General features: G+C 48.8%; 1 protein-coding gene across 1 annotated transcript in view; it reads right to left on the minus strand.

Annotated features, from left to right (window-relative positions):
• MPL (MPL proto-oncogene, thrombopoietin receptor) overlaps positions 1 to 27,277 on the minus strand; it is a 63,686-nt gene that overhangs the window by 22,504 nt on the left and 13,905 nt on the right. The window contains exons 9-10 of the mRNA XM_088447292.1: positions 26,955 to 27,114; positions 16,112 to 16,199 (exon numbers count right to left, since the gene is read on the minus strand). Coding sequence (XP_088303418.1) covers positions 16,112 to 16,199; positions 26,955 to 27,114 — 248 coding nt within the window. The remainder of the gene's footprint in view (positions 1 to 16,111; positions 16,200 to 26,954; positions 27,115 to 27,277) is intronic.

The raw sequence follows: 27,277 nt of genomic DNA on the forward strand, positions 1-27,277 counted from the left end.
ACAGAAAATAATTTTTTTTTTGGTTTGGACTGGAGTGTACTTTCGGGGGTTACAGCACCCTTAACGGTCAAGCCAGCCGGCCCTTTACTTATGACACAGGCGCACGCTTGGCACTACTTTGTTGATGCACGTGCGGCTACTGCGCACACAATTCACAAACACAGAAAATAATTTTTTTTTTGGTTTGGACTGGAGTGTACTTTCGGGGGTTACAGCACCCTTAACGGTCAAGCCAGCCGGCCCTTTACTTATGACACAGGCGCACGCTTGGCACTACTTTGTTGATGCACGTGCGGCTACTGCGCACACAATTCACAAACACAGAAAATAATTTTTTTTTGGTTTGGACTGGAGTGTACTTTCGGGGGTTACAGCACCCTTTAACGGTCAAGCCAGCCGGCCCTTTACTTATGACACAGGCGCACGCTTGGCACTACTTTGTTGATGCACGTGCGGCTACTGCGCACACAATTCACAAACACAGAAAATATATTATTTTTTTAGCACTTGGGGGGAGCACCCCTGATGGACAGAGCACCCCCTGGACAACACTACAGCACCCCTTTAGGACTGGGACACTGCACAGGACTTTGGAGTGGACACAGCCCCTATGGAGAACTGACTGCACAACACAGTCCAGCCAGCCCCTATGGACTTTGAAGTAGTGGACACAGCCCCTATTAACAACAGCAGCACAGCACAACACAGCCAGCCCCTATGGACTTTGAAGTAGTGGACAACAGCAGCACTACACTACACTACACTACACAGCACTAACTCCCACCCTCCCTCTTCACTGTCCACAGCCGAGTGAGAAAATGGCGCCGACGCGGGTACCTTATATAGGATCCAAAACCCGCGAGACTCGGAAGGCGGGATGATGACGTTTTGCCTCGATTTCAGATCCGAGTCAGGCGGGAAAAGTCGAGCCTGACTCGGATCGGACTCGGATCGGGGGGGCTCGGGGGGGTTCGGATTTCAGAAATCCGAACCCGCTCACCCCTAATTATAACATGACAAAATCTCACTATAATTATAACATGACAGAATCTCACTATGATTGGGCTTATTGCTGCAATAATACCATATCATAGTATGTATAGTATTATACTATATCATAGTATGTATAGTATTATACCATATCATAGTATGTATAGTATTATGCTATATCATAGTATGTATAGTATTATACCATATCATAGTATGTATAGTATTATTATACCATATCATACTATGTATAGTATTATACCATATCATACTATGTATAGTATTATACCATATCATAGTATGTATAGTATTATACCATATCATAGTATGTATAGTATTATACCATATCATAGTATGTATAGTATTATACCATATCATAGTATGTATAGTATTATACCATATCATAGTATGTATAGTATTATGCTATATCATAGTATGTATAGTATTATACCATATCATAGTATGTATAGTATTATTATACCATATCATACTATGTATAGTATTATACCATATCATACTATGTATAGTATTATACCATATCATAGTATGTATAGTATTATACCATATCATAGTATGTATAGTATTATACCATATCATAGTATGTATAGTATTATACCATATCATAGTATGTATAGTATTATACCATATCATAGTATGTATAGTATTATACCATATCATAGTATGTATAGTATTATACCATATCATAGTATGATATGGTATTATTGCAGCAGTAAGCCCCGTCATAGTGAGATTTGCTCATGTTATAATTATAGGATTGTGGCAGTGATTTGATTCATGCTGCGCAGTTTAAAAGTTCAAAGTTTCAATGTTGCACATGTACTCTGATGTACTAAGAACTGTAAATGTACTTTATGGGGCTCGGGCAGAGTTGAACAAACAGTGGAATTTATACAAGATACTATACACATCTACATTTATCACAAGAGGTGGAAATGGTGTTCTCAAGGAATCACCTGGACGGCGGTTCAACTCCCATCAGCGGAAGCCCGGCAGGGGTGAAGATCCCGAACGTTAAAAGGTAAGTATCAACTAACCCTATTCTACCCCCTAACCCTCCTTAAGAGATGCCTAACCCTAACCTCCCCCCCAAGTGCCTAACCCTAACCCCTCTCTAAGTGCCTAACCCTAACCTCCCCCCCAAGTGCCTAACCTAACCCCTCTCTAAGTGCCTAACCCTAACCCCCCTTCCCCGCTGCCTAACCCTATGTCCCCCGGGGGGGTGCCTAACCCTAACTTCACCCCGGCGGTGCCTAACCCTAACCCTCCCTTCCCCGCACCCTAACCCTATGTCTCCCGGGGGGGTGCCTAACCCTAACCTCCCCCCAGGGGTGCCTAACCCTAACCCCGTCTTTCCCTAGCCTAACCCTAACCTCCTGGGGGGTGCTTAACCCTAAGTCCCCCCCCGGGAGCCCCTAACCTAACTCTCCCCCTCCCCACGGCTGTCTGCGCCCGGCTTACCTTCGTTTGGTAAGCCGGCTGTCGGGCTCCCGGTGTAGGTCTAATTTCAGGCGTCGAGAATTCGACACCTGTCATTTGTACCTTGCCGGGATTAGACAGTCGGGAAGCCGGCGGTCGGCATTGCGACCGTCGGCTTCCAGACTGCATCGCCACATTATAGTAAGGAAATGTTAGTGCAGTGCAAATGTGGCCCATACAGACCTGTTATGAGGGTTATACAGCATACGTTGTACCTACCAGGGGCGTATCTATATTGGGTGCATGGTGTGCGGGGAACACGGGCCCCGCACCACACACCCTGCACCCATAATATTACTTACCTCTCCTGAATCCCACATCGGCTCGGGGGTCCGGCGCTGTAAAACGACTGGAAAATGGCTGCGGCTGCCATTTTCTCGTCGCTTGCGCATGCGCAGTACAGGGAAAAATGCCACCGCGGCCATTTCCCCGGTGACCTGTGCATACACTATAGACTCTGGGCACACTCTAGTGCCCAGGGTCTATAACTCCGACGCTGGCCGCGCACTACTCAGTGCGCTGCCGGCCGCCGGGCGGAGAGGAGGGGGCCCATTTCAGAGACTGCACACGGGCCCCTCCTCTCTAGAAACGCCCCTGGTACCTACTATAGGCCATGTACAGTACATGCTGATCATGATGGTGTGTAGTGAACCTTCTCACTTCCAACTCTGTACTTGCCCCCTATGTAAGCCAAACGTGCTCACTTTTCCCATCCAGTCAGCTATAGCAATGACTGGCTGGTCAGACTGTAGAGCACAGGAAAAGGGGTCTGGCAAGAATAAACAGAACTACAGTATTGCAGTCACTGGCAGCAGCCAAATTACTGACCAACGGCAGGTGTAACCCTCTCCATGTCGGGCTCCCGGTGTAGGTCTAATTTCAGGCGTCGAGAATTCGACACCTGTCATTTGTACCTTGCCGGGATTAGACAGTCGGGAAGCCGGCGGTCGGCATTGCGACCGTCGGCTTCCTGACTGCATCGCCACATTATAGTAAGGAAATGTTAGTGCAGTGCAAATGTGGCCCATACAGACCTGTTATGAGGGTTATACAGTATACGTTGTACCTACCAGGTGCGTATCTATAATGGGTGCATGGTGTGCGGGGAACACGGGCCCCGCACCACACACCCTGCACGCATAATATTACATACCTCTCCTGAATCCCACATCGGCTCGGGGGTCCGGCGCTGTAAAACGACTGGAAAATGGCCGCGGCTGCCATTTTCTCGTCGCTTGCACATGCGCAGTACAGGGAAAAAGGCCACCGCGGCCATTTCCCCGGTGACCTGTGCATACACTATAGACTCTGGGCACACTCTAGTGCCAAGGGTCTATAACTCCGGCGCTGGCTGCGCACTACTCAGTGCGCTGCCGGCCGCCGGGCGGAGAGGAGGGGGCCCGTTTCGGAGACTGCACACGGGCCCCCTCCTCTCTAGAAACGCCCCTGGTACCTACTATAGGCCATGTACAGTACATGCTGATCATGATAGTGTGTAGTGAACCTTCTCACTTCCAACTCTGTACTTGCCCCCTATGTAAGCCAAACGTGCTCACTTTTCCCATCCAGTCAGCTATAGCAATGACTGGCTGGTCAGACTGTAGTGCACAGGAAAAGGGGTCTGGCAAGAATAAACAGAACTACAGTATTGCAGTCACTGGCAGCAGCCAAATTACTGACCAACGGCAGGTGTAACCCTCTCCAAGCCAGGCTGGCCTGTGCACGATACCAGCTACAGCTGGGGGATAACAACGCTCCGCTCCTCAGTGCATAGGAGAGGGTCTCTATGCACTGAGAGCAGTACGTACAGCTTTCCCCTGTGCACCCACCGTACTGCGGGTACCACTGCTGCTACCTCCCCCCGCCCTCCTGTTATCTTACCTGTAACTGCACCGGGGCCCGCCGCAATATAAGGGTACACATTGCCCGGTGCCGTTTATAATTGTATGGCAGGCTGCGCTGCTTGCCGGGCAGCCATCAAGGCTGTGACTGAGCCGGCCAGCAGCTACACCCAGAGAGGACCAGGGCACAGTGCAGTCAGGCTCAGCGCTGCAGTGCACTACTGTGTAATAAATGCCTATAGTCTCTGCAGTGGAGTCAGAGGAGCATGTGCTGAGCTCTGATTGGAGGAGCCCGTCACATGTTCCTCTGACATGGAGTTTAGGTTAGGTCTATAACACAGTGCTCCAAGGGACCTGTGATGTTACACCCACGTGACCTGTCATGAAAGGGGGAGGGGCAAGAATGATAACGTGGGGCCAAAAGTGACCACTCGCCATACTTCGGGCACAGTGGTTCGCTGCGCTCACCACAAAAATGTCTTTCCCCTCTATGCCCACGTGGGTGGTAACACAGGAACGATCTGGCCCTCCTGCAGTGGTCACGTGACTGCAACGTCACAGAGGTCCTTTCTCCACATAGGATCTAGCAGCAACCATGGAGTTTAGCAGCAGTGCAGCCTAATGGGTGTGAGGCTGTGACTGCTGTGCTGCAGGCTGCCTGAGGATTCTGCTGGTGAGTACACTGTGTGGGCACTACAGGTAGCATAATGTGTGGGCACTACAGTGTAGCATAAATGTGTGGGCGCTACAGTGTAGCATAAATGTGTGGGCACTACAGTGTAGCATAATGTGTGGGCACTACAGGTAGCATAATTTGTGGGGACTACACTGTAGCATAAATGTGTGGGCACTACAGGTGGCATAATGTGTGGGCACTACAGGTGGCATAATGTGTGAACAATACAATGTGACATAATGAGGGGGCACTACAGTATAGCATAATGTGGGGGCACTACAGGTGGCATAATGTGTGGCCACTATAGTGTGGCATAATGTGAGGGGTACTACAGTGTGGAATAATGTGTCGGGCACCCACTGCATCTCCCTGTCACCCACTGCCTCTCCCCTCTCCCTGTCACCTCTCCCTGTCAGCTCTCCCTATCACCCTCTCCCTCGCCCCCATGCATCTCTCCTATCCCTCTCACATACTGCCTGTCACCCTCTCCCTGTCACCCACTGCCCCTTCCTCTCCCTGTCACCCACTGCCTGATGACCTCACCCTCTTACCCACTGCTTTTCTCTGTCACTACAGCCTGTTACCTCTACCTATCACTCTCTCCCTGTCACCCACTGCTTCTCCGTCACCCTCTTGTCTGTTTGTTTACCTCTTGCCTCTCCCTGTCACCCTCTACCTCTCCCTGTCACCCACTGCCCTTTGAACTTGGAGTAGGGCAAAGGAGGGGGGCCCAAATCAAATTTTTGCACCTGGGCCCACCACTCACAAGTTCCGCCACTGTCCCTTATAGTACATTTATGTGATATATAGACAGGATCAACATCATGTGCTTTATTATTATATGTACTGTGTGTCACATTATACTGCATTCCCAGGACTATGGTATATCCAGTACCCTGTATAATCTGGTACATCATACTGCATGAACTATCAGTATGTACTATATACATTTATAAAGGGGCTCAGACCATGCACTGAAGTAGCCATGTTGTCTGCAGGCTATGTTCTATTAAATGGTTGGTCAAGCCTCTGTGGTGGCTGGCCACACCCCCTGTGGTGGCTAGCCACACCCCCTGTGATGGCTGGCCACACCCCCTGTGACAGCTGGCCACACCTGTTGCAGTGGCTGGCCACACACATTAACCAAGGGCTCCTATCACTGCATTCCCCTGGTGGGCCCTTCATGCCGCAGTCTGATACTGGCTGGACAAATACGTTTTCTAATCGACAGTTTAACATTTCAAGGTGCTGTTTTACATTTCCATCCACATTTGCCATTCCATTTTCTTGTGACACAGATTTGGTTCCACTGTGAGGTTTAAGCAGCCTTGCAACACTAGATGAACTGACTCAGGCCCTGATTCAGAGCCGGACGCTCTGACCAGAGCGCTCGCTCTGAATCAGGGCCGTCCTAGTTACATTTGGAGCGGCCTTTTGGACGCTCGCATAGCTGTGGGTTGCCACCCACAGCTTATGCGAGCATCCATGATGATGGTCACGATGGTCAAGACCATCGAGACCATCAGGCTTGCAATGAGACCCTGCGGTAGGGTCTCGCTGCCGCAAGCCCTGGAGTGATTTTGGCTGTATCAGAGCCAAAATCATTCCCACTGACATCACTAGTGATGTCAGTGGGGCCGGACCCAGACGGTAGGCATGGGAACGCCTCAGTCTGGGTAGCCACGCCCCCGGCACGCCCACCAAAGGGGGCGTGCTGTCACTCACCATCGACAGCACGCCCCCTTTGTAGCGAGACCCCGAGCGACGGCTTCCCCGTCGCTCGCAGGGTCTCGCGCATGTGCACGACGGAGCAGCCTCCGTCGTGCGCATGCGCATTTGGGTAACATCGACCCACTTGCGAGCATCCTGTGGTCGCGAGCGGGTCTGAATGAGACCCTCAGAGTCAATGTCACAGAAGTTTGTTGATGTGTGCTCAAAAGTTTTAGGCAGGTGTGGAAAAATGCTGCAAATTAAGAATGCTTTTAAAAATAGAAGTGTTATTAGTTTATTTGTATCAATTAACAAAATGCAAAGTGAATGAACAGAAGGGAGATCTAAATTAAATCAAATTTATATTTATATTTTATTTATATATATATATATATATATATACAGTCAGGTCCATAAATATTGGGACATTGACAGAATTTTCAGATTTTGGCCTCTATTCACCACCACAATGGTTTTGAAATTAAATTCTAGGTGTGACATTTGCATTTGGAATCAGTTGCTGTCAACTCTCAATTAGGGGTGAGCGGGTTCGGATTTCTGAAATCCGAACCCCCCCGAGCCCCCCCGATCCGAGTCCGATCCGAGTCAGGCTCGACTTTTCCCGCCTGACTCGGATCTGACATCGAGGCAAAACGTCATCATCCCGCCTTCCGAGTCTCGCGGGTTTTGGATCCTATATAAGGTACCCGCGTCGGCGCCATTTTCTCACTCGGCTGTGGACAGTGAAGAGGGAGGGTGGGAGTTAGTGCTGTGTAGTGTAGTGTAGTGTAGTGTAGTGCTGCTGTTGTCCACTACTTCAAAGTCCATAGGGGCTGGCTGTGTTGTGCTGTGCTGCTGTTGTTAATAGGGGCTGTGTCCACTACTTCAAAGTCCATAGGGGCTGGCTGGACTGTGTTGTGCAGTCAGTTCCAAAGTCCTGTGCAGTGTCCCAGTCCTAAAGGGGTGCTGTAGTGTTGTCCAGGGGGTGCTCTGTCCATCAGGGGTGCTCCCCCCAAGTGCTAAAAAAATAATATATTTTCTGTGTTTGTGAATTGTGTGCGCAGTAGCCGCACGTGCATCAACAAAGTAGTGCCAAGCGTGCGCCTGTGTCATAAGTAAAGGGCCGGCTGGCTTGACCGTTAAGGGTGCTGTAACCCCCGAAAGTACACTCCAGTCCAAACCAAAAAAAAAATTATTTTCTGTGTTTGTGAATTGTGTGCGCAGTAGCCGCACGTGCATCAACAAAGTAGTGCCAAGCGTGCGCCTGTGTCATAAGTAAAGGGCCGGCTGGCTTGACCGTTAAGGGTGCTGTAACCCCCGAAAGTACACTCCAGTCCAAACCTAAAAAAAAATTATTTTCTGTGTTTGTGAATTGTGTGCGCAGTAGCCGCACGTGCATCAACAAAGTAGTGCCAAGCGTGCGCCTGTGTCATAAGTAAAGGGCCGGCTGGCTTGACCGTTAAAGGGTGCTGTAACCCCCGAAAGTACACTCCAGTCCAAACCAAAAAAAAATTATTTTCTGTGTTTGTGAATTGTGTGCGCAGTAGCCGCACGTGCATCAACAAAGTAGTGCCAAGCGTGCGCCTGTGTCATAAGTAAAGGGCCGGCTGGCTTGACCGTTAAGGGTGCTGTAACCCCCGAAAGTACACTCCAGTCCAAACCTAAAAAAAAATTATTTTCTGTGTTTGTGAATTGTGTGCGCAGTAGCCGCACGTGCATCAACAAAGTAGTGCCAAGAGTGCCCCTGTGTCATAAGTAAAGGGCCGGCTGGCTTGACCGTTAAAGGGTGCTGTAACCCCCGAAAGTACACTCCAGTCCAAACCAAAAAAAAATTATTTTCTGTGTTTGTGAATTGTGTGCGCAGTAGCCGCACGTGCATCAACAAAGTAGTGCCAAGCGTGCGCCTGTGTCATAAGTAAAGGGCCGGCTGGCTTGACCGTTAAAGGGTGCTGTAACCCCTGAAAGTACACTCCAGTCCAAACCAAAAAAAAATTATTTTCTGTGTTTGTGAATTGTGTGCGCAGTAGCCGCACGTGCATCAACAAAGTAGTGTCAAGCGTTCGCCTGTGTCATAAGTAAAGGGCCGGCTGGCTTGACCGTTAAGGGTGCTGTAACCCCCGAAAGTACACTCCAGTCCAAACCAAAAAAAAAATTATTTTCTGTGTTTGTGAATTGTGTGCGCAGTAGCCGCACGTGCATCAACAAAGTAGTGCCAAGCGTGCGCCTGTGTCATAAGTAAAGGGCCGGCTGGCTTGACCGTTAAGGGTGCTGTAACCCCCGAAAGTACACTCCAGTCCAAACCAAAAAAAAAATTATTTTCTGTGTTTGTGAATTGTGTGCGCAGTAGCCGCACGTGCATCAACAAAGTAGTGCCAAGCGTGCGCCTGTGTCATAAGTAAAGGGCCGGCTGGCTTGACCGTTAAGGGTGCTGTAACCCCCGAAAGTACACTCCAGTCCAAACCTAAAAAAAAATTATTTTCTGTGTTTGTGAATTGTGTGCGCAGTAGCCGCACGTGCATCAACAAAGTAGTGCCAAGCGTGCGCCTGTGTCATAAGTAAAGGGCCGGCTGGCTTGACCGTTAAAGGGTGCTGTAACCCCCGAAAGTACACTCCAGTCCAAACCAAAAAAAAATTATTTTCTGTGGTTGTGAATTGTGTGCGCAGTAGCCGCACGTGCATCAACAAAGTAGTGCCAAGCGTGCGCCTGTGTCATAAGTAAAGGGCCGGCTGGCTTGACCGTTAAGGGTGCTGTAACCCCCGAAAGTACACTCCAGTCCAAACCTAAAAAAAAATTATTTTCTGTGTTTGTGAATTGTGTGCGCAGTAGCCGCACGTGCATCAACAAAGTAGTGCCAAGAGTGCGCCTGTGTCATAAGTAAAGGGCCGGCTGGCTTGACCGTTAAAGGGTGCTGTAACCCACAAAGTACACTCCAGTCCGAACCAAAAAAAAATTTATTTTCTGTGTTTAGCCGCACGTATATATCAAATCGATATAACATAAATGGAGGACCAAACTTTCTCCGATAAAAATAAAATAGAGAAAGATCAAGAACCACTTCCTCCTAGTGCTGAAGCTGCTGCCACTAGTCATGACATAGACGATAACATGCCATCAACGTCGTCTGCCAAGGCCGATGCCCAATGTCATAGTAGAGGGCACATACAATCCCAAATGGCAAAGTTCAGGAAAATGACCTTGAAAAAGACATTTAAATCAGCTGAAGAGAAACGTAAACTTGCCAATATGCCATTTACGACACGGAGTGGCAAGGAACGGCTAAGGTCGATCCCTAGTATGTTCATGACTAGTGGTTCAGCTTCACATGACGATGGAAGCACTCCTCCCACTAAAAAAATCAAAAGAGTTAAGCTGGCAAAAGCACAGCGAAGAACTGTGCTTTCTAAGAAGATATCACAAATCCCCAAAGAGAGTCCAAGTGTGGTGGTGGTTGCGATGCCTGACCTTCCCAGCACTGGACGGGAAGAGGTGGCTCTTTCCACCATTTGCACGCCCCCTGCAAGTGCTGAAAGGAGCACCCACAGTCCACTTGCTGATATGCAAATTGAAGATGTCACTGTTGAAGTACAACAGGATGAGGATACTGGTGTAGCTGGCGCTGAGGAGGAAGTTGGCGAGGAGGATTCTGATGGTGATGTGGTTTGTTTAAATCAGGCTCCGGGGGAGACAGTTGTTGTCCGTGGGATGAAAAAGCCCATCACGGTCATGCCTGGGCAGAAGACCAAACATTCCACCTCTTTGGTCTGGCAATATTTCTATCCAAATCCGGACAACAACTGTCTTGCCATATGTACCATATGTAAAGGTGAAATAAGTAGGGGTAGGGACGTCAACCACCTAGGAACATCCTCCCTTATACGGCACCTGCAGCGCGTTCATAAAAAGTTACTGTCAAGTTCAGAAACTTTGGCTCAGACCGTAAGCAGTCCAGGGACACCTAAATCCCGTTGTCCTGTTGTATCCAAGCGCCTGCAAACCACACCGTCAACTCCCTCCTCGTCAATTTCCTCCTTAGTCAGGATCGGAAGTAGTCCTGCAGGCCATATCACTGGCATGACTGACTCTCCTATCCGGGATTCCTCCGGAGGATCCTGCATTGCTACGCCTACTGCTGCCGCTGCTGCTGTTGCTGCTGCTGCTGGGAGTCGTTCATCATCCCAGAGAGGAAGTAGGAACACCACTACTTTTACTAAACAATTGACCCTCCAACAGTCCTTAGCGAGGAGGATGAAGTACGACAGCAGTCATCCTGAAGCAAAACGTATAACTGAGGCCTTGACTGCTATGTTGGTGTTAGACGTGCGTCCGGTATCCGCCATTAGTGCAGTGGGATTTAGACAATTGATGGAGGTAGTGTGTCCCCGGTTCCAAATCCCGTCTAGATTCCACTTCACTAGGCAGGCGATACCGAGACTGTACAGAAACGTCAGAAAAAGTGTCCTCAGTGTCCTGAAAAATGCCGTTGTACACAATGTCCACTTAACCACGGACATGTGGACAAGTGGAACAGGGCAGACTAAGGACTATATGACTGTGACAGCCCACTGGGTAGATGTATCACCTTACGCAGCAACAGCAGCAGCGTCACCAGTAGCAGCATCTCAGAAACGCCAGCTCGTTACAAGGCAGGCTACGCTGTGTATCACTGGTTTCAGTAAGAGGCACACCGCCGACAACCTCTTAGAGAAACTGAGGGAAATCATCGCCCAGTGGCTTACCCCACTTAGACTCTCCTGGGGATTTGTGATATCTGACAACGCCACCAATATTGTGCGGGCATTACATCTGGGCAAATTCCAGCACGTCCCATGTTTTGCTCACACAATAAACTTGGTGGTGCAGAATTTTCTGAAAAGCGACAGGGGCGTGCAGGAGACGCTTTGGGTGGCCCGAAAAATTTCTGGCCACTTTCGCCATTCAGCGACTGCGTGCCGAAGACTGGAGCGCCAGCAAACACTCTTGAACCTGCCCCGCCATCACCTGAAGCAAGAGGTTGTGACGCGGTGGAACTCAACCCTCTATATGCTTCAGAGGATGGAGGAGCAGCAAAAGGCCATACAAGCCTATACATCCACCTATGACATAGGCAAAGGAGGGGGTATGCACCTGACTCAAGCGCAGTGGAGAATGATTTCCGTGTTGTGCAAGGTTCTTCAGCCCTTCGAACTTGCCACACGTGAAGTCAGTTCAGACACTGCCAGCTTGAGTCAGGTCATTCCCCTCATCAGGCTTTTGCAGAAGCAGCTGGAGAAAGTGAAGGAGGAGCTAAGACGGAGCGATTCCGCTCGGCATGTGGGACTTGTGGATGAAGCCCTTCATTCGCTTTGCCAGGATTCCAGGGTGGTCAATCTGTTGAAATCAGACCACTACATTTTGGCCACCGTGCTCGATCCTAGGTTTAAAGCCTATGTGGTGTCTCTCTTTCCGGCCGACACAAGCCTGCAGAGGTGCAAAGACCTGCTGGTGAACACACTGTCAGCTGAAGCGGAACGTGACACGTCAACGGCTCCTTCTTCATTTTCTCCCGCAACTGGGGCTGCCAGGAAAAAACTTAGGTATCCTAAGCAACCCGCTGGCGGTGATGCAGGGCAGGCAGGACCAAGTTTGGACATCTGGTCCGGACTGAAGGACCTGGCAACAATTTCTGACATGTCTACTGTCACTGCATATGATACTGTCACCATTGACAGAATGGTGGAGGATTACATCGGTGACAGCATCCAAGTAGGCATGTCAGACAGTCCATACCTGTACTGGCAGGAAAAAGAGGCAATTTGGAGGCCCCTGTACAAACTGGCTCTATTTTACCTGAGTTGCCCCCCCTCCAGTGTGTACTCCGAAAGAGTGTTTAGTGCAGCCGGGAACCTTGTCAGCGAAAGGCGTAGGAGGTTGCTTCCACAGAATGTGGAGAAGATGATGTTCATCAAAATGAATTATCAGCTCTTCCAGGGAGACCAGCCTCCAGAAGGTACAGAGGGACCTGTGGTGGTGGATTCAAGTGGGGACGAGTTAATACTTTGTGAGGATGAGGATGTACACACTGAAGAGGGTGAGGAATCGGTGGATGAGGAGGATGAGGATGACATCTTGCCTCCGTAGAGCCAGTTTGTGCAGGGACACATTAATTGCCAGCTTGTTTTGTGGGGGCCCAAATGAACCAATCATTTCAGCCACAGTTGTGTGGCAGACCCTGGCGCTGAAATGATTGATTTGTTAAAGTGTGCATGTCCTGTTTATACAACATAAGGGTGGGTGGGAGGGCCCAAGGACAATTCCATCTTGCACCTCTTTTTTTCTTTGCATTATGTACAGTTTGGGGCCTAGTTTTTCTAACTGCCATCCTGCCTGCCACTGCAGTGTCACTCCTAGATGGGTCACGTGTTTGTGCCGCCCACTCGTGTCGCTTAGCATAGTCATCCAGCTACCTCGGTGCAACCTTTTGGACATAAAAACACTATTGTGAGGTGTGAGGTGTTCAGAATAGACTGGAAATGAGTGGAAATTAAGGTTATTGAGGTTAATAATAGCATAGGAGCAGAAAAACCTACAAATTCTGTGATTTTAGCTGTTTTTATGCTTTTTTTCAAAAAAATACAGATCCAAAACACAAAACCCAGAACCCAAAACACGGAAGGGTGGTTTTGGCAAAACCAATCCAGATCCAAAACACGAAGAAAGATCCAGATCCAAAACCAAAACACAAAACACGAAAAGTGGCCGGTGCACACCCCTACTCTCAATATGAGATCCAAAGAGCTGTCACTATCAGTGAAGCAAGCCATCATTAGGCTGAAAAATCAAAACAAACCCATCAGAGAGATAGCAAAAACATTAGGTGTGGCCAAATCAACTGTTTGGAACATTCTTAAAAAGTAAGAACGCACCGGAGAGCTCAGCAACACCAAAAGACCCGGAAGACCACGGAGAACAACTGTGGTGGATGACAAAAGAATTATTTCCCTGGTGAAGAAAAACCCCTTCACAACAGTTGGCCAAATCAAGAACACTCTCCAGGAGGTAGGTGTATATGTGTCAAAGTCAACAATCAAGAGAAGACTTCACAAGAGTGAATATAGAGGGTTCACCACAAGATGTAAAGCATTGGTGAGCCACAAAAACAGAAAGACCAGATTAGAGTTTGCCAAACAACATCTAAAAAAGCCATTACAGTTCTGGAACAACATCCTATGGACAGATGAGACAAGGATCAACTTGTACCAGAGTGATGGGAAGAGAAGAGAAGGAAAGGAACTGCTCATGATCCAAAACATACCACCTCATGGCGTGAGCATGTATGGCTGCCAATGGAACTGGTTCGCTTGTATTTATTGATGATGTGACTGCTGACAAAAGCAGCAGAATGAATTCTGAAGTGTTTCGGGCAATATTATATGCTCATATTCAGTCAAATGCTTCAGAACTCATTGGACGGCGCTTCACAGTGCAGATGGACAGTGACCCGAAGCATACTGCAAAAGCAACCAAAGAGTTTTTTAAGGCTAAAAAGTGGAATGTTATGCAATAGCCAAGTCAATCCCCTGATCTGAATCCGATTGAGCATGCATTTCACTTGATGAAGACAAAACTGCAGGGAAAATGCCCCAAGAACAAGCAGGAACTGAAGACATTTGCAGTAGAGGCCTGGCAGAGCATCACCAGAGATGAAACCCAGCGTCTGGTGATGTCTATGTGTTCCAGACTTCAGGCTGTAATTGCCTGCAAAGGATTTGCAACAAAGTATTAAAAAGTGAAAGTTAGATTTAGGATTGTTTAGTTTGTCCCATTACTTTTGGCCCCTTAAAAAGTGGGAAGCGCATATAGAAACCGTTGTAATTCCTACACCGTTCACCTGATTTGGATGTAATTACCCTCAAATTAAATCTGAAAGTCTGCAGTTAAAGCACATCTTGTTTGTTTCATTTCAAAGCCATTGTGGTGGTGAATAGAGGCCAAAATCTGAAAATTCTGTCAATGTCCCAATATTTATGGGCCTGACTGTATATGTATGTATATATATGTATGTATATATATATGTGTGTGTATATATAAAATGCATGTATATATACATATATAAATGTGTATATATGCATATATATATATATATACATACACACATGTGTATATGTATATATACATATACACACATATGTGTGTAAGCAGGAGCAATTTATATATGTGTGTGTTCAATATACTATATATATATATATATATATCGATAGATATCGCAGAGCCTCTGATTAGGGATGGCAACCGACCATCGATGGTTTGTAAACATCAATGGTCTGACTGAAAACAAGTGGTTTGCCATTGCTGGTGGCCATCAATGTGGCACCATCGATGGCAGGCCTCAATTGATGTTTAAGAAACATCGGCAGTTGTGGTCTACACAGATCTTGACCAATTGGTAAACAACTGATGGCTTCTAACGATGGTTGAACCATCGCTGGTACAGCTGTCAATGGCTATCATTACAGTATAACATAAAAATTGCCATTTTTATGGTATACTGGGTTTTAAAAAAATATTTTTTTTTCAAAGAAAATAGTGATGGATAAGTTTAAAATTATGTTCTTGACCTAACTCAATCGACAATTTTGGAGCGGTTTTTGGAAAAAGAATTTGTCAGTTAAGTGGTTAATACTGAGTTGTGATACACCTATGGGTGCCTTGTGGAGAGAACTTAGGTGTGGGCTGATGAGGAGGCAGACCAGTCAGGCTGCTGTTGGAGACAGTCCATGTGGGACTGTGGCAGCCAGAGAGCCCAGTGAAGCTGACCAAGCCATTGGGGGCCAGGAGGCCTGTGTCTAGACCTTGCAGGAGGCAAGGGGGAACCATAAACTCTCTTACTGTGTGACAATAAAGCAGTGAAGCTGCAGGCTGAGGAAGCCAGGGCCTATATCTGTAGGATACAGGGAAGGCCACCAGGACTGACTGTTTGTATAGCTGTGGCAGCCAAGCCAAGCCAGGATGGAGTCGGCTGTAGACCTGCAGAGAAGCAGACTGTGACTTTATTGGCAGATTAGCTGCACCACGATAGAGAGGGCTCAAGAAGTGAGTTAGACGCCCTAAATAGAGGCTAGGTTGTTTATTATTTTCTGTTCCTTTGTGTTGTACCTGATTTCCCTGCTGGAAGTAAAGCACCATCCCCTTTATTTTACTGGAATGCCATGTGTGGACTCTAATTCTGCACCTAATCACTGCACCACTGACCCCAATCTATCGAGCTAATTACCCAAAGTTATCACAGTGTGTATTACATTAAATGCACAGCCATTGCACAATAACACAATACGAGTTTGAATATTTGAACATGATCAGATCTCAGCAATAGGTGTGTTAGGAGAAGTATACAGTTATGGAACTGCTCTCATTATTACTTACCTATAAAGAGAGGTGAAGCGGTAACATACGAGAAGCCCAGCTGCCAGGATTATCACCAAACACAAGATGATTATTGGTATAATCCAGCCTGTAAGGAAGTGATATATACATCTATCATACAGTATATACCAGACATATATTTATTACGTTTTCTTTTTTATGTGTTGTCACTAGAAATTCTACCTCTATTGTCATTTTCATAACTTCCTATAGATTGTAAGCTTGCGAGCAGGGCCTTCCTACCTATATATCTGTCTGTTATTACCCAGTTTAGTTCTATTAATGTTTACAATTGTAAAGCGCAACGGAATATGCTGCGCTATATAAGAAACTGTTAATAAATAAATAAACTTCCATAAGATATTCTACCCGGTTACCTCTCCTCTATACATTTCACACGGGATGTAGATATGATCCCGGCTGTTGGGACGCCAGCGCTCAGAATGCTGGCGCCAGAATCCCGACCCCACTACTTATCCCGCCGGTAAGTAATGGGGTTAGGGGGAGGGTTAGAGGCTGGGGGAGGGAGGGAGGGGTTGGAGAAGGAGAGTATACTTACCTTCTTCTTTCAGAATTGCAACCCTATCGGGATTCTGACCACCGGGATCCAAAGCGCCGGCATCCTGTACCCCAGGGCCGAAACTAGGATTTTTGTCACCCGGGGCAAGACAGTAATTTGGCGACCCCCCTGGTAATTCCCCCATAGTAATGCCCCCTGCAGCAGTGCCCCTATAGTAATGCCCCCTTCAGCAGTGCACCTATAGTAAGGCCCCCTGAGGTAATGCCCCTGTAGTAGTGCCCATATAACAATGTCCCTATTGTAGTGCCCATATAGTAATGTCCCTGTAGTAGTGCCCATATGGTAATGCCCCCATAGTAATGCCCATGTAGTAGTGCCCATATAGTAATACCCCTGCAGCAGTGCCCCTATAGTGATGCCCCTTCAGCAGTGCACCTATAGTAATGCCCCTGAGGTAATGCCCATGTAGTAGTGCCCATATGGTAATGCCCCTCTAGTAGTGCCCATATGGTAATGCCCCCATAGTAATGCCCCTGTAGTGCCGCTTACACAAAAAACAAACAAACAAACAATACTTACCTTAAACCCGGCTCCTACGTCCGCCACTGTCCAGTCCGCCCGGCTGCTGCTCAGAACTATGGGAGAGACGTCATGACATCTCTCCCATAGTGCCCGTGGGGAGAGCTGGAAACTGGAGTTCAGGAGAGAACGCCAGCCTCCGGCTACTGCGGCGCTGCAGGAAGGAGTCGGGCACCCGCTGGTAATAACATCTCAGCGGGCGTCCGGCTTGGAGCCTCCCTGCGGTGCCGGGCTGGTGGACACTGCATGTGCACCTCCAGCCCCCCCTAGTTGCGGCCCTGCGTACCCAACACACAACCTGCTGACCCCAGGCCAACATTCCTGTGTGACTGGATCATACAGCCCACCAAGAGCCTCTGCAATCTGGCTGAGCCAATATACATTATGTATCACTTATCCTTGTGTCCTCAATGCGAGAGTGCCAGGGGTGTCCTCAATGCGGAAATGCCGTCAGTGTTGGCAGCGTGGCGGTGTTGGCAGAGTGGGGGCCCTGGCAGTGTCCTGAGTGCATAGTAACGTGCTGTCACTCAACATCGACAGCACTCCCCCTTTTGGTACGGTTTGCCCGTCGCTATCCGGGTCTCACGCATGTGCACGACGGAGCCGGCTCCGTCATGCTCATGCGCACCGGGCCACCATCGAACCGCTTGCGAGCGCATAGCGATCGCGAGCGGGTCTGAATCAGGCCCAGTGTAGGCAGTGCAGGGGTGCCGGTGGTGTCCTCAGTGTGGGAGTGCCAGCAGTTTCGGCAGTGTGGGGTCGCTGACTGTGTCCTCAGTACGTGGGTGCCGGCAGTGTCTGCAGAGCGGGGGTGCCAGCGGTGTCCTCAGTGCATGTGTGCTGACAGTGTCGGCAGTGCAGGGGTGCTGGTGGTGTCCTCAGTGTGGGAGTGTCGGCAGTGTGGGGTCGCTGACGGTGTCTATGGTACGTGGGGCAGCAGTGCAGGGTGCCGGCAGTGTCGGCAGAGCAGGGCTGCCAGTGGTGTCCTCAGTGCATGTATGCTGACAGTGTCGGCAGTGCAGGGGTGCCAGTGGTGTCCTCACTGCAGGGTGCCGGCAGTGTCCGCAGAGCGGGGGTGCTAGCGGTGTCCTCAGTGTGGGGGTCCTGATGGTGTCGGCAGGGCATGGCTGCTGGTGGTGTCCTCAATGCAGGGTGCCAGCAGTGTTGGCAGCGGGGGTGTTGGCAGCAGGGGATGCTGCCAGTGGGGGTCGGCATTAGTGGGTGTCGGCAGCGGGGAGTGCCGGCGGTATCAGGCAGCGGGGGATGGGTGGGCAGCCCTTGTGGTAGGGTCTCGGTTCCCGCAAGCCCGAGTGAATTTCCTGCTTTAATAGAGCAGGAAGTTCACTACTGACATCATGAATGATGTCAGTAGGGCCGCCCACAAATGGCAGGCGTTCCTTCGAGAACACCTCCATTTGCCAGCCACCCCCCCCCGCCTACAAAACGGGGTGAGCTGTCGATCAACATCGACAGCCGTCCCGTTTTGTAGCGAGCCCCGAGCGAGTGAAGTTCTCACTCGCTCCGGGGCTCACGCATGCCACGCGTTCGCACTGGCCGAACATCGACCTGCTTGCGAGTGATATGCTCTTGTGAGCGGGTCTGAATCAGGCCCTATGTACACTATGAACCCACCACCCTAGGGTGGTGGGAATAGCCCCGGGCTATCAGCTTAGGCCAGGGGTGCCCTGGAGAGGGGGACCCCTTTATTGGAGGGTCCCCAACTCCCCGGGGATCCCTGGCCTGGCTGACTAGTGGTCAGGACTGATGCTGCGGCTGGGCTGTCCGGTGAAAGGCTCCCCTGGCTGTGGCATCAGTCCCCCTCTAGAAAGGGTCTGGTGCTGGTTTTAATTATAGCGGGACCCCAACACAATTTTTCTCCCCCTATAATTAAAACCAGGACTGGTCCTGCAGCCTGGTGCTGGTACCTAATTTACGGTGGGACCCTACACGATTTGTTTCCCGTAATTTTAGGTACCAGGACAGGCTGGCAAGTCCAAGGCTGGTTAGCCTTTTGGGGGGGACCTCACATTAACCCTTACAACACACTTGCTATTCAGAAATATACACAAATCACACTGATTTGTGTACTGTATGTTCGATGGCAATTCGCAGCTCAGGAGGTGGTGCATTGAAAACTTCTATTGAGTCCCCGATTTGAGTGCAAAATGGGCGACTTTAGCAAAACGAATAATGGTAATTTCCCGATTTGTATTAAAAAAGGGAAAAGTACTTCCGATTTGAGCTGATGGTGATATCATTTCTACTGTTCAAAACGGCCGAATTTGCGGCATTAAACCACCTGATTTTAAGCTGAATATATTAAGAAAACACCCGAATTTAGTGATAGTAAATTCCCAATTTTCAAAAAAAGTGATATCACCCAAAAATGCAAATCGGGACCAACATGGATCTTAGTAAATTTACCCCTGCATGTCTGAGGGGCCTATTCATCTTTTATAAATGGCCCGGTAACCATATGGAAACACTAGTTTCCGCATATTTTAGTTACCAGGCCATTCATCATCAGGGGTCCCCCTGATATTCAGCAAACTCCCGAAAGCTGAAAATTTTCGGAGTTTGCTCACGAGAACTAGCGGCATCTTCAGACGGCGCTTGCTCTCGTAGCCCTGCTCCTTCCTATGGAAGGAGTTCCGGGGATGCGAAGAGAGGTCCGAGTGGGTCCCTCCGCCGCTTTCTCACGGGCTCCACAGCAGCCGTGCCCATGCGTGACCTTGGGTCACATATGTATAGCCGCGCCGATGGGGAGGAGGTAAGTAAGCCGATGGGACAGCTGTTTTTCGGAGCAGCTGTCCCCGCACCAGAGCAATGATGATTTGCTCCGGTGTATATCCCTCCCCTCTCCTACAAGCCCTACACTGGCTCCCCTTCCCCTTCAATACTCAATTCAAGGTTCTTACACTCACTTACAAAGCCCTCACCCAATCCTCTCCCATTTACATCTCTGGCCTCATCACACTCTTATCCGCGATCTTCGCTCAACAATTGCACGCCGCCTCTCATGCCAACTGATTACTTCCTCCCACTCCCGCCTCCAAGATTTTGCCCATGCTGCTCCCTACTGTACCTCTGGAACTCCCTCCCTCTTCCCGTCAGATTCTCCACCTCTCTACAAATCAGCTCTCACTACTTCATCACCCCTGTTTGTCTGCCCCGCCCCTTTAGAATGTAAACTCTCACGATCAAGGCTCTCTACCCTCTTGTGCTTCTCCTTATACTGTCATCTTCCCTCACTCTAGCACTTAAACCCTGGTAGCTTACGCCCTGTTGTTTATTTGAGTGTTATGATCGCTAATGCAGCATGTGTATAAACTAGGGGTGTGCACCGGCCACTTTTCGTGTTTTGTGTTTTGGTTTTGGATCTGGATCTTTCTTCGTGTTTTGGATCTGGATTGGTTTTGCCAAAACCACCCTTCCGTGTTTTGGGTTCTGGGTTTTGTGTTTTGGATCTGTATTTTTTTTAAAAAAGCATAAAAACAGCTAAAATCACAGAATTTGTTGGTTTCTCTGCTCCTATGCTATTATTAACCTCAATAACCTTAATTTCCACTCATTTCCAGTCTATTCTGAACACCTCACACCTCACAATAGTGTTTTCATGTCCAAAAGGTTGCACCGAGGTAGCTGGATGACTATGCTAAGCGACACGAGTGGGCGGCACAAACACGTGACCCATCTAGGAGTGACACTGCAGTGGCAGACAGGATGGCAGTTAGAAAAACTAGGCCCCAAACTGTACATAATGCAAAGAAAAAAAAGAAGTGCAAGATGGAATTGTCCTTGGGCCCTCCCACCCACCCTTATGTTGTATAAACAGGACATGCACACTTTAACAAATCAATCATTTCAGCGCCAGGGTCTGCCACACAACTGTGGCTGAAATGATTGGTTCGTTTGGGCCCCCACAAAACAAGCTGGAAATTAATGTGTCCCTGCACAAACTGGCTCTACGGAGGCAAGATGTCATCCTCATCCTCCTCATCCACCGATTCCTCACCCTCTTCAGTGTGTACATCCTCATCCTCACAAAGTATTAACTCGTCCCCACTTGAATCCACCACCACAGGTCCCTCTGTACCTTCTGGAGGCTGGTCTCCCTGGAAGAGCTGATAATTCATTTTGATGAACATCATCTTCTCCACATTCTGTGGAAGCAACCTCCTACGCCTTTCGCTGACAAGGTTCCCGGCTGCACTAAACACTCTTTCGGAGTACACACTGGAGGGGGGGCAACTCAGGTAAAATAGAGCCAGCTTGTACAGGGGCCTCCAAATTGCCTCTTTTTCCTGCCAGTACAGGTATGGACTGTCTGACATGCCTACTTGGATGCTGTCACCGATGTAATCCTCCACCATTCTGTCAATGGTGACAGTATCATATGCAGTGACAGTAGACATGTCAGAAATTGTTGCCAGGTCCTTCAGTCCAGACCAGATGTCCAAACTTGGTCCTGCCTGCCCTGCATCACCGCCAGCGGGTTGCTTAGGATACCTAAGTTTTTTCCTGGCAGCCCCAGTTGCGGGAGAAAATGAAGAAGGAGCCGTTGACGTGTCACGTTCCGCTTCAGCTGACAGTGTGTTCACCAGCAGGTCTTTGCACCTCTGCAGGCTTGTGTCGGCCGGAAAGAGAGACACCACATAGGCTTTAAACCTAGGATCAAGCACGGTGGCCAAAATGTAGTGGTCTGATTTCAACAGATTGACCACCCTGGAATCCTGGCAAAGCGAATGAAGGGCTTCATCCACAAGTCCCACATGCCGAGCGGAATCGCTCCGTCTTAGCTCCTCCTTCACTTTCTCCAGCTGCTTCTGCAAAAGCCTGATGAGGGGAATGACCTGACTCAAGCTGGCTGTGTCTGAACTGACTTCACGTGTGGCAAGTTCGAAGGGCTGGAGAACCTTGCACAACACGGAAATCATTCTCCACTGCGCTTGAGTCAGGTGCATACCCCCTCCTTTGCCTATGTCATAGGTGGATGTATAGGCTTGTATGGCCTTTTGCTGCTCCTCCATCCTCTGAAGCATATAGAGGGTTGAGTTCCACCGCGTCACAACCTCTTGCTTCAGGTGATGGCGGGGCAGGTTCAAGAGTGTTTGCTGGCGCTCCAGTCTTCGGCACGCAGTCGCTGAATGGCGAAAGTGGCCAGAAATTTTTCGGGCCACCCAAAGCGTCTCCTGCACGCCCCTGTCGCTTTTCAGAAAATTCTGCACCACCAAGTTTATTGTGTGAGCAAAACATGGGACGTGCTGGAATTTGCCCAGATGTAATGCCCGCACAATATTGGTGGCGTTGTCAGATATCACAAATCCCCAGGAGAGTCTAAGTGGGGTAAGCCACTGGGCGATGATTTCCCTCAGTTTCTCTAAGAGGTTGTCGGCGGTGTGCCTCTTACTGAAACCGGTGATACACAGCGTAGCCTGCCTTGTAACGAGCTGGCGTTTCTGAGATGCTGCTACTGGTGACGCTGCTGCTGTTGCTGCGTAAGGTGATACATCTACCCAGTGGGCTGTCACAGTCATATAGTCCTTAGTCTGCCCTGTTCCACTTGTCCACATGTCCGTGGTTAAGTGGACATTGTGTACAACGGCATTTTTCAGGACACTGAGGACACTTTTTCTGACGTTTCTGTACAGTCTCGGTATCGCCTGCCTAGTGAAGTGGAATCTAGACGGGATTTGGAACCGGGGACACACTACCTCCATCAATTGTCTAAATCCCACTGCACTAATGGCGGATACCGGACGCACGTCTAACACCAACATAGCAGTCAAGGCCTCAGTTATACGTTTTGCTTCAGGATGACTGCTGTCGTACTTCATCCTCCTCGCTAAGGACTGTTGGAGGGTCAATTGTTTAGTAAAAGTAGTGGTGTTCCTACTTCCTCTCTGGGATGATGAACGACTCCCAGCAGCAGCAACAGCAGCAGCGGCAGCAGTAGGCGTAGCAATGCAGGATCCTCCAGAGGAATCCCGGATAGGAGAGTCAGTCATGCCAGTGACATGGCCTGCAGGACTACTTCCGATCCTGACTAAGGAGGAAATTGACGAGGAGGGAGTTGATGGTGTGGTTTGCAGGCGCTTGGATACAACAGGACAACGGGATTTAGGTGTCCCTGGACTGCTTACGGTCTTAGCCAAAGTTTCTGAACTTGACAGTAACTTTTTATGAACGCGCTGCAGGTGCCGTATAAGGGAGGATGTTCCTAGGTGGTTGACGTCCCTACCCCTACTTATTTCACCTTTACATATGGTACATATGGCAAGACAGTTGTTGTCCGGATTTGGATAGAAATATTGCCAGACCAAAGAGGTGGAATGTTTGGTCTTCTGCCCAGGCATGACCGTGATGGGCTTTTTCATCCCACGGACAACAACTGTCTCCCCCGGAGCCTGATTTAAACAAACCACATCACCATCAGAATCCTCCTCGCCAACTTCCTCCTCAGCGCCAGCTACACCAGTATCCTCATCCTGTTGTACTTCAACAGTGACATCTTCAATTTGCATATCAGCAAGTGGACTGTGGGTGCTCCTTTCAGCACTTGCAGGGGGCGTGCAAATGGTGGAAAGAGCCACCTCTTCCCGTCCAGTGCTGGGAAGGTCAGGCATCGCAACCACCACCACACTTGGACTCTCCTTGGGGATTTGTGATATCTTCTTAGAAAGCACAGTTCTTCGCTGTGCTTTTGCCAGCTTAACTCTTTTGATTTTTTTAGTGGGAGGAGGGCTTCCATCGTCATGTGAAGCTGAACCACTAGTCATGAACATACTAGGGATCGACCTTAGCCGTTCCTTGCCACTCCGTGTCGTAAATGGCATATTGGCAAGTTTACGTTTCTCTTCAGCTGATTTAAATGTCTTTTTCAAGGTCATTTTCCTGAACTTTGCCATTTGGGATTGTATGTGCCCTCTACTATGACATTGGGCATCGGCCTTGGCAGACGACGTTGATGGCATGTTATCGTCTATGTTATGACTAGTGGCAGCAGCTTCAGCACTAGGAGGAAGTGGTTCTTGATCTTTCTCTATTTTATTTTTATCGGAGAAAGTTTGGTCCTCCATTTATGTTATATCGATTTGATATATACGTGCGGCTAAACACAGAAAATAATTTTTTTTTTGGTTTGGACTGGAGTGTACTTTGTGGGTTACAGCACCCTTTAACGGTCAAGCCAGCCGGCCCTTTACTTATGACACAGGCGCACTCTTGGCAATACTTTGTTGATGCACGTGCGGCTACTGCGCACACAATTCACAAACACAGAAAATAATTTTTTTTTGGTTTGGACTGGAGTGTACTTTCGGGGGTTACAGCACCCTTAACGGTCAAGCCAGCCGGCCCTTTACTTATGACACAGGCGCACGCTTGGCACTACTTTGTTGATGCACGTGCGGCTACTGCGCACACAATTCACAAACACAGAAAATAATTTTTTTTTGGTTTGGACTGGAGTGTACTTTCGGGGGTTACAGCACCCTTTAACGGTCAAGCCAGCCGGCCCTTTACTTATGACACAGGCGCACGCTTGGCACTACTTTGTTGATGCACGTGCGGCTACTGCGCACACAATTCACAAACACAGAAAATAATTTTTTTTTGGTTTGGACTGGAGTGTACTTTCGGGGGTTACAGCACCCTTTAACGGTCAAGCCAGCCGGCCCTTTACTTATGACACAGGCGCACGCTTGGCACTACTTTGTTGATGCACGTGCGGCTACTGCGCACACAATTCACAAACACAGAAAATAATTTTTTTTTTGGTTTGGACTGGAGTGTACTTAGGGGGTTACAGCACCCTTTAACGGTCAAGCCAGCCGGCCCTTTACTTATGACACAGGCGCACGCTTGGCACTACTTTGTTGATGCACGTGCGGCTACTGCGCACACAATTCACAAACACAGAAAATAATTTTTTTTGGGTTTGGACTGGAGTGTACTTTCGGGGGTTACAGCACCCTTTAACGGTCAAGCCAGCCGGCCCTTTACTTATGACACAGGCGCACGCTTGGCACTACTTTGTTGATGCACGTGCGGCTACTGCGCACACAATTCACAAACACAGAAAATAATTTTTTTTTGGTTTGGACTGGAGTGTACTTTCGGGGGTTACAGCACCCTTTAACGGTCAAGCCAGCCGGCCCTTTACTTATGACACAGGCGCACGCTTGGCACTACTTTGTTGATGCACGTGCGGCTACTGCGCACACAATTCACAAACACAGAAAATAATTTTTTTTTGGTTTGGACTGGAGTGTACTTTCGGGGGTTACAGCACCCTTTAACGGTCAAGCCAGCCGGCCCTTTACTTATGACACAGGCGCACGCTTGGCACTACTTTGTTGATGCACGTGCGGCTACTGCGCACACAATTCACAAACACAGAAAATAATTTTTTTTTTGGTTTGGACTGGAGTGTACTTTGGGGGTTACAGCACCCTTTAATGGTCAAGCCAGCCGGCCCTTTACTTATGACACAGGCGCACGCTTGGCACTACTTTGTTGATGCACGTGCGGCTACTGCGCACACAATTCACAAACACAGAAAATAATTTTTTTTTTGGTTTGGACTGGAGTGTACTTTCGGGGGTTACAGCACCCTTAACGGTCAAGCCAGCCGGCCCTTTACTTATGACACAGGCGCACGCTTGGCACTACTTTGTTGATGCACGTGCGGCTACTGCGCACACAATTCACAAACACAGAAAATAATTTTTTTTTTGGTTTGGACTGGAGTGTACTTTCGGGGGTTACAGCACCCTTAACAGTCAAGCCAGCCGGCCCTTTACTTATGACACAGGCGCACGCTTGGCACTACTTTGTTGATGCACGTGCGGCTACTGCGCACACAATTCACAAACACAGAAAATAATTTTTTTTTGGTTTGGACTGGAGTGTACTTTCGGGGGTTACAGCACCCTTTAACGGTCAAGCCAGCCGGCCCTTTACTTATGACACAGGCGCACGCTTGGCACTACTTTGTTGATGCACGTGCGGCTACTGCGCACACAATTCACAAACACAGAAAATATATTATTTTTTTAGCACTTGGGGGGAGCACCCCTGATGGACAGAGCACCCCCTGGACAACACTACAGCACTCCTTTAGGACTGGGACACTGCACAGGACTTTGGAGTGGACACAGCCCCTATGGAGAACTGACTGCACAACACAGTCCAGCCAGCCCCTATGGACTTTGAAGTAGTGGACACAGCCCCTATTAACAACAGCAGCACAACACAGCCAGCCCCTATGGACTTTGAAGTAGTGGACAACAGCAGCACTACACTACACTACACTACACAGCCCTAACTCCCACCCTCCCTCTTCACTGTCCACAGCCGAGTGAGAAAATGGCGCCGACGCGGGTACCTTATATAGGATCCAAAACCCGCGAGACTCGGAAGGCGGGATGATGACGTTTTGCCTCGATTTCAGATCCGAGTCAGGCGGGAAAAGTCGAGCCTGACTCGGATCGGACTCGGATCGGGGGGGCTCGGGGGGGTTCGGATTTCAGAAATCCGAACCCGCTCACCCCTAGTATAAACCATGTAATTATCCTGCATTGTATTATACTGTAAGTCACTGGTTGCTTGGTCACATTTGTACGTTGTAAGGCACTGCGGAACACTTATGGAGTCATATAAATAAAGGATAATAATAATAATTCCTGTGCACGTTATAATTCTACAAGAGGTTTACAATGCTCCATGCTTTAAGAGTCTTACCAGTGCTGGACGGATACTTGAAGAAGACGCGAGGGGACCATTTGCTCCAGAATCCCTGGATTTTATTTGAAGTCGGACTTGCTCTAATCTGTAAGATGTAGCTTGTACCAGCAATCAAAGACAGCATTGTGTGGTGAACGCCTGCTGGGACCTGCACAGTCTGGTATAGAACATGGAACTTTATACAGTAGCTGTAGCCAGATTTCCCGATCACACCCTGCTCTTTTAACCCCATACTATATGTGCAGCAGGTTGGAACAAAGCTTGTTTTTTTTTTGGTTACATCTAATTATTGACTTAATAATAAATATGAGGACCCTTAA

This window comes from Taudactylus pleione, unplaced genomic scaffold (assembly GCF_031769625.1).
Source record: "Taudactylus pleione unplaced genomic scaffold, aTauple2 ptg000428l, whole genome shotgun sequence".
In the NCBI taxonomy this organism is placed as follows: Eukaryota; Metazoa; Chordata; class Amphibia; order Anura; family Myobatrachidae; genus Taudactylus; species Taudactylus pleione.